The sequence below is a fragment of the Echinops telfairi genome, unplaced genomic scaffold (genome assembly GCF_000313985.2).
Source record: "Echinops telfairi isolate 266 unplaced genomic scaffold, ASM31398v2 ScPeMD7_9;HRSCAF=40, whole genome shotgun sequence".
NCBI lineage: Eukaryota > Metazoa > Chordata > Mammalia > Afrosoricida > Tenrecidae > Echinops > Echinops telfairi.
Window position 1 is genome coordinate 23395048 of NW_022103906.1, and position 14643 is coordinate 23409690.

Genomic DNA, 14643 nt, shown 5'->3' on the forward strand with positions numbered 1-14643 from the left:
ATTGATGTATGTGTGGATTGTGATAAGAGTTGTATGAGCCCCTAATAAAACGATTAAAAAAAGAAGAACTAAGAAGCTTTTGGAGTTGGTGGGAAGAGACTGTTGACTTTAAACTTTACACAAGAAGGATTAGGGTGGGCCTTGGTTAAGGAATTCTTCATATCAATATTGAATATACATATGGCTACTTAATTCACATGGATCTGGTAAAGTATTGAAACCTTCGTTTGCATCTCCAGTTCAGCAACCCTTTGGTTTTACACTTTTTAAAAGATATTACTCTCCAGACTTGGAGAAAAGGCAATTGCCCAGTGGCAACTAGGACTGTAAATATCTGTTAAACAGCTCGCCCCCAGCCTTATGATTTCAGCTCCCTACCCGCCACTAGACCCTCACTGTTCATCTCTTGTACCATGTGAGGAGTCTGTGGAGGAAAGTGGGCCATTTCTCAGCATTGCCTATGGCTAAGCTGGGCTTTTTAGCTTTCCTCAATCAGCCAAATTAACAAAGCTCTTTGTTTTTCAGTCCCCCCAAATTCCTGTTATTGTAGATTTATAGCCTTCAACAAAATTAACTCTCTTAAGTGTGAAGCATAATAAGCATACAGAATGCACAAAACAAATGTATAACTCAGTAATCAATTTTTTTTAACTCACTAATTTATTAAAAAGCAAATGCCCAATAACAACTACTGCTCAGGTCACCAATTACTCAGGACCTTGCCAGTCCTCTGAAAGTCTCCCTCCTCCAAAGGAAACCATTCTCTAGACTTTTATGGAAGTGATTTTGGGGGCTGTTTTTTAGTTCTGCTATGTAAATATGTATCCATAAGTTCTACAGTTTTCACTGTTTTTTAACTTTATGTACTGTATATACTTGAGTATAAGCCGAGTTCTTCAGCACATTTTTAATGCAGTTTTTGTGGTAAAATTAGGTGCCTCGGCTGCTTTTTGGGTTGGCTTATACTCGAGTATATACGGTAATTGGAATGATGAAGTGTGAATTTTTACACTAGATTAAAAAAATTTTTTTTTGGCCTACCATTATAAGGTTCATCCAAATGTTGCCTATTGCTGTAGCTCATTCATTTCTCTCTATTGTATACTATTCCACTACATAGATATACCACAGTTTATGTATCTCTTTACTGTCAATGGACATTATAAATTAGGCTGCTACGCCTATCCTTCTCTCTCTCTCTCTCTCTCTCTCTCTCTCTCTCTCTCTCGGTAGGACCCATGCATCTACTTCTGTTAAGTACGTTCCTAAAGTTAGAATGCTGAGGTATACAGGGTACATGTATGCTCAACTCTGAGTCACAGCTTGGCATTATCATGCACACTCATTGTCTGTGTACTTCTTCTAACCATCAAAGCCTCATGCTATCACATTCTTTTATCCTCAAAATTTGGCACCACATATCCTACTGTTAACTATTATTGTTTTCACAACCATGCATTTTCAATCCAATACATTAGTATTATTTAATAATTATTATTGTTTAATAAAGTCTACATTTATTTAATTTGCCAACACATCTTCTACTATTTTTACTCTTTATTCCTTCCTGGATAGCCCAGCTTCTTCTTCCGTCTGGCATTTTCTTTCTGCCCAAATAATATCTTTCCAAATTTCATTTAATGAGGTCTCCGGCAATTCTTTCTCCTAGGAATGTTTTTTTAAAGGGGAGAGGGTATCTGAAATCTGATTTCACCTTCACTCTTGAAGGGTATCTTTGTCTGGGTGTAGAATGCTACGTGAGGAGATATTTTCATCCAGGAGTTTGAATACAGGTGTGCCCTGTTTTCAGAAAGTCCATTTTATGTCACTTGTTTTTGCCAACTCAGAAGAGGATCTGCTTTCATGGAGAAAAAGCGCCGAGTGAAACCAGCCTTCAGGGTTTGTTTCACTGTGAGTCACTGAAGAGGCAGCGGTGCTCCAGGCAGTGAGAGTCCCGACCAAGCTCCTTCCAGGAAGCTCTTCTGTCCCTACTGTGTTTCTACCTAGTGGCGGCCTGCAGCTATCACATCATTCTGTTTTCACTATGTGTGAGGAATATTTTACGTCTTAAGGGCTATTTGCTATCATTTGGCAGGTTATTTTCCCATATAAATTCCAATTACTGTATATCCTCGAGTATGTACTTAGCTTTATGTCCTTTACCTACAAAAGGCTACGTAGGAATGCTTACTTTTGAAAGGAGGGAGAAGGGCCCAGTGTTCCCTGGCTTCCAGGGTTTTCCAATAAGAATAGACTGTCAGTGTTGTTTGGAAGGTAATCTCTTTATTTTTCCTGGATACTTAAAATTTTTTTTCTCTGCTGTTTGGCCTGGAGCAGTTGTATGAGATGTTCTAAGATGCTCTTTGTTCTGCAGTATGCTTCCCTGGGTTTACAGGGCTTCCCCAATCTGCGACTAATGTCTTCCTGTCTTAGCGATTTTCATTCCCTCATCTCTTCACATGTTGCTGTCAGCCTACTTCCTCTTCTGTGGAAATCTAAGCAAGCACTGCGCCTATTCGATATGGCCTCTGTGTCCATTATACTCTTCAAAACAAGTTCCTTTTCCACTTCATGCTTCATTCTAGAGCAGTGGTTCTACCCTGTGGGTCGGGCCTCTTGGGGGTCACACGACCCTTTCACAGGGGTCACCCGATTCATAACAGTAGCAAAATGACAGTGATGAAGTAGCAACGAGAATAACTGTATGGTCAGGGGTCACCACCACACAAGGACCTGCATGAAAGGTCCCGGCACTTGGAAGGTTGAGACCCTGCTCAACATAGTTCCTTCGGATCCATTCCCAAGTTCACCTATTCGAGTTCTAACTTGAATCTGTTGTTGAATTACTGCTGCGTTCTTAGATTTTTCTTTACTTACCACTTCTAAATTATGTTTTGGTGTTTTAACATATCTGAAACATTCCCTTTTATTGTTCACAGTTCTCTGCAAAACTACTTAATCTAATCATTTATTTCCTCCAGCATAGTAAGCAGTTCTGTAAAAACTGTGTTATCACATAGCTATTTTAAAGTTTGATCTAATCATGCCAACGTCTGGCGAACCTGATGGGCCTGGTTTTATTTTTGGCTCTTTCTGCACGTGTGCTATCTCCTCACATGTGCAGTTATTCTTGGTTGCGCGAAAGATGCTATCTCTGAATGACCATTTGTAGAAATAACTTATGATCCTTCAGGAATTTACCTTGCTCTAGAGAAGTTTGCTTCTTCCAGGGGCCTGGAGTCCTCTTATTAATAGGGCTGATCAATCTCTTAGGCCCTCTTTCAAATTTCATGATTGTCCTTGGTAGAGAAATGTTCCCAAATGTTGGTATTACCTATCTGAATTCCTGCCTTCTTCTGGGTCCTCACCTGGTATTCTTCACAATCTTATTAGTACCCTCATGTCATCAAGCATAGTTCTTTTGTTTGGTTGTTTGTTTAACTTTCCTGGCTGTCTTAAGAGTCAGAGTTAATCAAAATGATCTATCTATAGACTGTCATTACTGAAGTGGAAATCCTACGTTCATATCAAAAAACTCAATTTTATTGTAGATTTAGTGTGCTTTCTAGAATGGAACTAGAATTGTATTCAATTCAACATCTAACTTGAAATACTCTATTTATTTCCTTTCAGGAAATAAATGCCCATATCAGTGTATATCCACATACTACTTAAAAATTGAAATTGGAGAATTCTATTCACTTAATAGACTGTATAAGAAACTTTCCTATCAGCTCCTATGGTCTGACTTCATTGTTTCCTTTCAAAAATTAGACTCTATATATTAGGTTAAATCCAACTAAACATATGCCTATTATGTCTACTGCATTATGTTTGACTTTAGAACCATAATAGTGAGCAACAACTAATACTGTCTCAGGACTCTGAGAGTTTACATATGATAATCTAAACAAATGTAAAATTACAGCCTAGTAAATATTAGGGAAAGATAGATGGAAGATGAGAAAGTATTTCAGGCTTTTGGATCTGGACAGGGAAGTTAAAATGAAGAGAAGACGCTGGCAAGAAATGGAGAAAGGAGGTATGCAAGAGGAAGTAAATTTCAAGCAGCTGAGAAAGTACATATCATATTGACATCATAATTCATTCACTTAACAACCCACCAAGGGACCCTTTCACAATTACAGACAACACTTTATCAAATATTCCAATGTTGGGCATATTTTTATAAGCATATCTATCTGGTAATCAAGATTTATTTCTTAATATATGCAAGAGACTTGACACTCATTTTACTTTCCAGTGAGAGTTGACTAAATTTTACTCAGCTGATTTCTTACATGTTTCGTCTTCCCTAACGTTCTTTATGTCATCTTAATATTCATTTGGTGCATGATTTCCTCAGGAGTAGCTGTAGTTGCCTGTGGTGACTTACTACTCTATAAATAAAGGTAGTCAGGAGCTATGTGCTTCATGGGAACAGTTCTACTAAAGTGTAAGTAAGACTCACCACCTAGTCACTTTGGTGTCTTCTATTTCACAGACAAGGGGGTAAAGAAAGTCCCAATAAGGCCAGGATAATTGACGCTGATTATTATTAGGAGCTTTCTATACGCCATATAAAGAAGGCCGGGAGTAATCCTTAAGGTGTCTGGGAAGTTTACGGGGCACGCCTGCATTCCCAGGGCAAGCTCAGCTCTCCCTCCCATGCAGTTGGCTGGTCCTAACAGCCGACAGCCTGAAGAACATGCAAGAGGTTTGTGCTCAAGTGCTACCTCATCCCCAAGTCTCTGTATTCTTCGACAGATAGGGCCTACCTCTGAAATCAAACCTCCCACAACGCTCTCAGGAAAAAAAAAGGAGTTTTTTCAAAAGCAAAGAATGGGAACAAATCTAATTTATAATAGCAGGGGATTACTTAAGTAATGATCGACAGGACTACTATGTAACCATTCAAAATTAATATACAACCCCCCCTAGCAGTAAATGCCAACGATACTGTTATATAAAAAGAGTGGAGATGGTACAGTATATCATGGGCTACTTTGTGTCAAAAAGATCAAGATCTCTGTATATCCAAAGAAAAGAGATAGCTAACAGGGCATACATCAAATGTTAACAATGTATACCTATCAGATCATGGCATGACAGGTGGAGATGGCTTTTCTTCCCCTTGTTTATTTTTCTGTATTCTTCAAATGTTATTTTCTCACAATGAGTTTAGCTTGTTGTTTATAAGACAAAGTTCTTCAAAATATAAACCCAACCCCAAACTTCTTATAGTTCAAATGAGGAAAAGTCAAATTTACCTTCTGATGATTCATCATCAGAAATTAGTTCGTCATCAGAGCAAATGTTGAGAATGTTAACCAGCATCTCTGTGACTAGATGAGAAGACAAAATAACCCAAATTTACACAATTGTTAAGCACTTTTCTGGATATCCAAGTAAACATATGTGTCAAAACAATTTGAGTGACAAATTGCTGTTATATTACTAAGACCAGTATCACAAGAGTAGCATGAAGTAGAGGCCTCCAGGTTTCTAACGAATAATTATTCACTTGCTTCAGTCAAAATCTGAGTCTTTTCAGATTCTACTACATGTGATTGAAGTATGGAATGACAGAATAATATGTATTAATTCCCAATTAATAATAATTTTTTTAAAAGTTTGGTAAAGCAATAAATAAATAAATATGCATGCCACTGGGGTAGACAGGCTATAAATAAATACTACTGAAGCTGAAAAAACGAGAGAGAGATTCTGCTGGTGTACGTCATCTCGCTGCGCCTCACACTGATGCACTTGGCAGGCCCTGCGTTGTTACAGGTGGCCGCTTGTGGCAGCCTTCCGTTGTGCAAGTCTATTGGTGCCATTTTTTCAATGGCATGTGCTTGTTACTTCCTGCCTTTGCATTGCATTTTGGTCACAACCACAATATTTCTAACTTTACCATAATGCTGTTACATTCTGATCACGGTATAAGACAGACATAACTTTTGTATGCACTGGGTGTCCAAAAATACTTGTGTCACCCACTTTGTCACCACATTTGCTTTACTGCAGCGATCTGGAATGGGGCCCACTCTCTGTGAGATGTGCTGTCCATAACGAACTTGAATGAACTTGAATGTTACACTGGACGGCTGCTCCCAGTGGACCGAGGAGGTGAGCGGTCCACGCCCAGCAAGGCCGCTTTCTGCTGCAGCGCTCATTTGTGTTGTTTCACAAATAAAATTGTAAGGACAGTATTTCCTGCTCAATCTCTCTAGCACCGAAGAAATCCACCGAGGGGATAACAGAGCGACTACATTATGTTAACATATTGATCAAAGTAGGACAGCAACTTTAAATTGATATTTAGAATAAGAATGGCATCATCTACTATAACTATAATTTAGCAGTCAATTAAGTGCCATTTCAAAACCTCTGTGGAGGAAAGCCAAGAGGGGGGCACACTCCTGCTGGGTTCTGTCAGGACAAGTGGTGACCCACAGGCTTTGTTCTCTTACCTTTCTCGCCAACAAACGGCAAAGACCACGTGAAAACATCCATAAAGTTTGGAAGCCAGTAAGGGTGTGGAGAGCAGTTAAACTGCCTGATATTCATGACATTGTTTTCATATTTCAGCACAGCAGCTACGAAGGAAAAGGCAAGAGACTGGGCACAGAGGAACATGACATGGCAATTGATACACACGTGCTACACAGAATGAAGGAACTTTCCATTTGTAAAGCTGGGACGAAGTATGTAAGTGCAGATGGAAAGCAATTTAAGCATTTTATCATAGTTGATTCTCTTAAAAATTAGCCCAAGGAACAGAGTCACGGATGAGTTCATATAATAAAAATACAAAGCAAACCAAGCTCTGAGACTTCAAAGGGTTACTGCACATCAACCTCAGATTTGACAAGCAAAAACCGTCCTTTTATAGGACAAGCGGTTACAATCACTATTCTCCTTTGAGGGCAAGTACCACTCATTATATAAGCGCAGACCCGAAGAGTTCATTTCCTGGGAGTTTATAACATACACCAATTCATTTAAGGTGATATACATGGTCAACTTAAAACCAATGCTCAAAAGTCTGTTAAATCATCTCTACATGCAATAGAAGGAATTGAGGAAAACATGCCGCTGTGTCCTGTACACAATCAGTATATGGATAGCAAAAGGTCAGCAGTCTAAATCTGCTAGGTGTTCCGAGGGAGAAAGATGAGCCTGGATGTGCCCCTCAGATTCATAGCCTCAGGAATGGTAGGGAGCAGCGCTATGCCGTCCCACACTCACTGGGCCTTGGCATCGACTGGCAATGGTTACAGGTATTTTCCTATACAAGTTTACTACTAATTAGTGCACAATGTCGTAAACATATTTTGGTGCCAAATGGATTTTCTTTATATTTTAGAAGTTATAAAATCAAAACTCTTAATACTAGTGTTCATCACTAGTACCATTGTTTTTACTATTATTGTAAGAATTCTTACTGTGGCCATAAAGTAGAATCGGGCATCACAGTTCTCCAGAAATGATAGACATAGATCACTCACTGGTTCCTAGAACAATATTTCAGTCTAAAGCCCCAAAAGCCAACCCCCCCGCCATGGCTGGGTCTGGTTGGGTTGGGGTTCAAAGGCATAGTCTTTAGAGGAGCAAACTGCCATGTCTCTCTTCCATGGAGCAGCTGGTGGGTTCAGACTGCCAACCTTTTGGTTCATTGCAGAGGGCTTTAACTGTTGGGCTACTTCAGTTACTGAATGCCTAAAATGCACACCATAAATTACACAGCAAATACATGAAAATAGAATCTACAGCTCTCAAAAGACCTAACACTGGCAATAACATACACTTCCCATTGTTTTCAAAGTCATGTATTTTCTTTAGGTTAGTGACTATACAATCGTTTAACAATTCCCTCAATCTACACAGGAAAAAGGCGGGAGGCAGGTCTCAATAATACATCATCATAAACAAGATCTTTAAACTTTAAACTTGCTTTAGAATATGCTCCTGGTAGCCAGAAATTAATAGAAAAACCTTTTAGAATCATGATGGGCTCATCTGGGTACTTTAGAGAAACAAATCCACAGAAACTCATGTGTAAGAGAGAGTTTTATATAAAGGTTAAGTGTGCATCAAGAAAACATCCCAACCCAGTGCTGCCCAAGCCCACAAGTCCAACATTAACCCATATGTCCGTCACCAATCCACAAAGTCCTCCTCCATCTCACAAAACACACACTATGACGCCAACTGCAGGAGGAAAGCCGAATCGGTGAGCGTGTAGGCATCTCAGTGCTGGCAGGGGTCTCCACATGTCTGCTCCAGCACCCAGGGCTGCATCAGGGTAGGACCATGCAGCTTCGCCCTGGGGATGTCTTACAGGAAATGAGCCTTGCCAGCTGAAGCAGGGAGCTGGCTAAGGCAGCTGCACCCTGGTCTGACCATCAGAAAGCAAGAGACCTGAGAACTTGAAAGGCGAGTCTCACCGAGCCACTTATCCCTCCTCCCTTCAATTAACCCCACATGTGTTTATCAGCCAGGTTGGCACAATAAACTACCTCACATGACTTCAGGATCGTTCATGAAACCACTGCAAACGAGAAGTACCCGTGGGCCACAGTAGGTCTACAGGCTATGCCAAGGAGGAGAGAGAGAGAAAGCAGAAGGAATGCAAGGAGAGGGCGGAGAGGATTCCCTTTGTAAGAAAAGATGCAGGTACATGAGCTGCAAGCGAGGATCTCCAGGGCTTTGTAAAGGATCTTTGTAAGAAAAGATGCAGCTACATGAGCTGCAAGCAAGGATCTCCAGGGGCTGATTTTGATGCCACAATTTCTGCCTCGTTCTTAGGAAAATACTTAAGAAATAGTCAAGAACAATTCTTTAAAAAATTTCCCAAGAAGATAACATTGTCAATTATGTCACAGCTTCCTGAAAATCCAGGTAAATGGATTGTGACTTAAAATGCTTATCAAGGAGAAAGCGAGGCGAGAAGGGGGACGGGGCAGCAGCGAGTACAGCGACCGCTGATTTCGGTGGCATGCTTCAGCTCAGCAAACGGATCAGTCTCCTGGGTGGCCAATAGATCCTCTGCATAGCGAGGTTCCTAAAGAGAGGGAGGGACGAAGGAAAGGCTTGATCACAAATATGAGAGTTAAGGCCAGTAAGTGTCCTTGAAGAGAAATTGAATAATACAAGCAGGGCATCCTTTTGAGAAGAAGGAGCAAGAATAACAATTTGCTATTTGTATGGTGAAAACATTCGAAAAGGGAAACAAGGAAAAATAGAGTTAGGGAGAAGCAAAGCGTAATAGGAGAGGTGAGACTTGGAGAAGAAACAAGAAAACGCAGATTGGGAGAGAACTTGGACAAAGAATGCTTTTTAGAAAATAGACTAGGGCTCACTGGAGGCTGCAATGCAGCGGTTCTCAACCTATGGGTCGCGACCCCTTGGGGGGTGTCAAATGACCCTTTCACAGGGGTCACCTAAGACCATCAGAAAGCATAAATATTTCACAATACATAACTACATATTATTTTGTGATGAATCACTATGCTTTCATTATGTTCAATTTGTAACAATGAAAATACATCCTGCCTATCAGTTATTTACATTATGATTCATAACAGTAGCAAAATTAGTTATGAAGTAGCAACAAAAATAATTTTATGGTTGGGGGGGGTCACCTCAACATGAGGAACTGTATTAAAGGGTCGCGGCATTACAAAGGTTTAGAACCACTGCTGTAATGAACAGATTGACCCATATCAGATTTAAATGAGATATATCATTCCAAGGTTCGCTTTTTTAAAGGCTATTAAGTACAATCCAAGCTAAAAGGGAAACTACTGGGTTTTATAATTCTTTTAAAAGGAAATACATAAAGATCTAAGGACGAATCATCCTTTTTTGGTTTAATCTCTTTACATCTTAGCCACAGACACTCTGATGGAATTGGCATGGAATAAGCCTGGGGACTGGGAATTTTTTTTTTTTTTAAAGCACTAACTCCCCATGCTGCCCTCCCTCCAGCCTCGGGTCACCACTAATCTCCTTTTGTTTTTCTGCATTTGCTGATTCTACTAGTCAGTTCATAGGTGTGACTATACAGTATTTGTCTTCTTGTGCCTGGCTCTACACTTAGCATCGTGTTTTCAAAGAAGTTCATCCATGGAGTTGCTTGTATCACAACTTCATTTCTAAATGCTTTATTTACTATGCTATTAATTAATATTGAAAAGGAAATAAAGTTTTAAATGTCTTGAAGCTAAATATTAATTGATCAAAAGTATATATGCATTCCAAATAATTAGGGAAAATTAAACTTATTTCAATACAATACTAATTAATATTGAGTTCCTTCTCTCAATTCCAGAGTGCAAGCCTGAAAAACAGGTAAAGAAATGTTTTTTCCTGACTTAATGTTAATAGAATCATTTAAATACAGGAGCACATAAAAATTCATCCAACTTTAATAATGATACAAGGGTAAGTAAAAATATATTGCTACAAATATCCTAAAAGCTTTTATTAAACAAATACATCAAACTGTGAAGCCACTGTGTGTGTGTGTGTGTGTGTGTGTGTGTGTGTGTGTGTGTGTGTTTCTTGGCATGCCCTCCATCCAGGCCTATATATGTCTGAAGGCGGTGTTTCTGTATTCGCACCATTCCCTGAAGATTTCATCTACCCTACATCCAAACAGCAAGTTTGGCCCCCTCGAAGGATTCAAAGGAAATTCCTTTTAAATGTTGGACAAGCTCTAGGAACAAAATGAAGTGTGAAGGGGAAAATCAGGATTGTAAGGTGGGTGGGTGTGGTAGTTACATAATCTGTTGTCAATTTGAGACTATTAAAAGCGAAGGGGGTGGTGTTTAGCCTGTCAATCAGGTTGCAGCTTGATGACCTCATCTGGAGGCGTTTAGGAGATAAACAGCTCTCTGAAGGCGGGTCACACTCACTCCCTGCAAGACATTCCTGATGACAAGACACACGAAGCTATGCTAGTCTGGAACTAGAGCAGGGATCCTCAAACTTTTTAAACAGCGGGCTAGTTCACTGTCCCTCAGACCTGTTGGAGGGCAAGACTTAGTTTAAAAAAAAAACTATGAACAAATTCCTATGTACACTTCACATATCTTATTTTGAAATTAAAAAACAAAACGGGGCAAAAACACCCGGCGGGCCAGATAAATGTCCTCGGAGGGCCACATGTGGCCCGGGGGCCGCAGTTTGAGGACGCCTGAACTAGAGGATCCATGTGGAGACCCACGCCAGTGCTGAGATGCCTCCACTGCCACTGAATCCACAAGACTTTTCACCCACTGGCCTGTGATCTTCCTGCATTCGGCATCATCGCATGTGTTGGGTTAGTCTGAAGAGGAATTTATTGATTGGTATTGGACATATGGGGTAATATTGGACTTATGAACTTGATCTGGACTGGGCTGGGATGTTTTCTTAATGGACAATTACTCTTTGATATAAAGTTCTCTCTTACATACGAGTGTCTCCTTGGATGTTTCTCTAGTCTACCCAGCCTAACACGGTGGGGTAAGGTTCTCGAAGGAAATTCTCATAGGGCAGAACAAGCAGATGCATTGCACCCACCCTCACACTCACTGCCAAGTTGACTATGACCCACAGGGACCCTGAGGGGAGATACTAGTGATGCAGTGGTGGGAGACACAGTTCCTCAGCATGAGTCGCCTGGCCCTTCTTTTAACTTCTTCTGAACAAGCGCCCATGACTGTCCTGTGTCCTTTGGGAAAATCAATCAAGATTTGGAATCCCCTAGAAAAACCATTCCCATAACTTTCTGGCATGTGCTCTCTGATTTGAATGTAACTTGCCCAATAGACACTGCCTTGCTTGGATCGTTTTTGGAAGGCAATCTAAGGAGAGTAAAGACAAGTGTACTACTGAGAAAACCTTGGGGCAGCCACCCGCCAACGACAAAGACATGTTTAACACGTAATGCTCAGTCACAGGGATGATCGAACTGGAGCTTAGTTGTAATACTTTTTGACTGACCCTGGGATTTCAAAACATGTACTCTTGTAGTCATTATTTTTCTCTTCCAAATGACTCATAGATATTTTTGCCAATTAACTAATACCTTACTTGGTCAGTTGGATTATGTTCTTAAACATTATTTTTAAATAACTAAGTGGTATATTTCGGAGTCGCCTTATTTGAAGACATTGCTCTCTAATTTTTACATAACTGACAGCTTTGCTGGATAGAAAATTCTTGGCTCATTAAAAACAAAAAGAAACAAACAACAAAAAACACACATTCTTTATGGCTGAGTAATATTCTATTGTGCAGGTACACCACATTGTGCCTATTCACTGGTTGATAAGCCTTACTTGGGTTATTCCAACTTGGGGCTAATAGGAATCAGAGTGCACTTTAAAAAATGGTCAATATTAAGTATATTGTGGACTTCTCTTAAACTTCTCTCCCCAACTGCACATTCAAGATGTGACTATAAAGTAATGAGACTTAAGAAACCCCACCAACAAACACGCCAGAACTTATATACCATATGAGCTTGGACCTTTGATGTCCTCACATCATGTAACAGCAAAGTGGCACACTATGGTAGCCGTGTATGGTTTGATAAGTTCTCTACCAGTCATTTCCATTTATCCTCAACCGCCCCAAGTGTCAGGAATTTGGAAGATGACGTGAGATGAGCTGGGTCAGGAATCGGAAAGATGAACGGAGACAAGCTGAGGCTCAGAGAAGTTAAGCCGCTTGTTAGAAGGCACCCATTTAAAAGTGGAGCAGGGCAATATTAGAAACCCTGACTCCTAGCTTACTGCTCTTTTCAACACACCTCGCTGCCTTGCTGTACGTGTGATCCAATCACGCTGCCATTCCTGAATACGGTTTTGGAACCCCTCTTTTGGAATTGCCTCCAGAGTCAGCTTGCAAGCAACACAAGAAAGACCAGTCTCATTACCTTATAATCATACCTTGTTTCTGACCCCAAATGGTATCGTCTAGCTCGATAACTCACCTGATTCATCAGTCTTGACGCCGAATGACTTTTGGCTGTTCCAAAAATCAAATCCACCCTCAAAGGACGAAGATTTGCCATCATTGAGGATAATCAAAAGAATGTGTCGCAGACTCTGAAGGCAATGCCAAAAGAGGAGTTCCAAAATGTTTTGAGCAATGGCAGCATTGTTTTGAGCAATGAGCATACAGCCTCCCCAGTAGCCACTTTGAAAGGGGTAATACTCACATGGATATATACGTTCTGGCATGTTTGTTAAAAAATCTTATTATCTTATAGTCATAACCTATAACAAAATATTTGTAGATGCAAGAAGTTTTTAGCAGCGACACTGCTATGACACAAAGCTATGAATCACACAAAAAGAACCCCAAAACAAACTTTAAAATTAAAGACTTTAATAGGACAGCCTCATACATAGACCTCTGATCAAAGGACATGTACCTAATCAATCTTCCTTTTTTAAATATTGGGGAAACAGATTTAGAAAGATGAAATGACATAGCCGGAGTCACACTCCTTGTTTCTGGCACAGCTTGAACTAAAATGAGGACCTTTTCTGACTTTTCGTATAATATTCAATCTACCTATTCCACTCCTGAAAAAACAGGCAGTGATAGCTTAATAATTCACAGACATCACCACAAGGCCAAATGACAATTGCGTAAGGTCAAATAAACAAATAAACCCAAGCTAGTGATTGAAGCTGACTGATCTACCTTAAACCTGCAGTGATAAATAAATAAATATATATATATATATATATATATATATATATACACATACATACTCCTTATACTTTGATTCAGCAGTATACATTAAGCCAATAGTGATAACTATTCTCAGACAGAGCCCAATAATCCTTAGGAGATCAAGACCAAGTAGCAACCTAATTTCAAAATTTCCTGGCCTTCATGTTAATTGAAATCTCTTATATTCTTTTTAAAATGTACATGGAAAAATAACAGACACACACACACACACACACACACAAACATGTGATTAGACTACAGTTCACATCTATAAGTTCAAACTGGTACATCGATGGCCTCCTTTACCTTTATTATTATAGACGTCCAGGTAGTTTGGGGCAGAGAAAATTGTAATGAGTGATGGAAAGCCCGTTGTTTGGGTCTTCCTGTACATTCGATACCTGGAAGAGAGACAACAGCTTGCCTATCTTGATAGGAAAGTGAAAACTACAATGAAATGTGGGATGGTTTTAATGTAACTTACCCAGCATCTTGTGCTTCATGGGCTCTGATTATTGATAACAAATTATTGTTCTGCAAAAATTCACAAACTGCAGGGTAACTGAAAGGATATTAGAAAACATAAATCTAGGATTAGAACAATCATTTCCTAAAAGTTAAAATGGCATGAGTTGAAATTGATTCAAGATGAAAGGTTTAACACACCACTGAATTTTTATTAATAGCTTAGTAATATCATTCTGTTTTCCATTTTGCTAACACACTGTCTTCCAGATCAAGCATGCCAATAAAAGTTAACCTAAGAAGAGGGGGAGGCGGGGGTAAGGAGGTGCTGACCAACCCAGGGACAGGGGAGCAACGAGTGATCCAAAAACAGTGGCAAGGAGGGTGCGAGAGGCCTGGTAGGGATTCAGCAAGGGCAATGTAACCGAGAGAAAT

General features: G+C 39.9%; 1 protein-coding gene across 2 annotated transcripts in view; it reads right to left on the minus strand.

Annotated features, from left to right (window-relative positions):
* Positions 1–14643, minus strand: part of PPP3CC (protein phosphatase 3 catalytic subunit gamma) — a 100524-nt gene that overhangs the window by 14507 nt on the left and 71374 nt on the right. For both annotated transcript variants that reach the window (XM_045286972.1, XM_004707691.2), the window contains exons 7-10: positions 14228–14305; positions 14050–14144; positions 6477–6602; positions 5271–5345 (exon numbers count right to left, since the gene is read on the minus strand). In XM_045286972.1, the coding sequence (XP_045142907.1) occupies positions 5271–5345; positions 6477–6602; positions 14050–14144; positions 14228–14305 (374 nt within the window). The remainder of the gene's footprint in view (positions 1–5270; positions 5346–6476; positions 6603–14049; positions 14145–14227; positions 14306–14643) is intronic.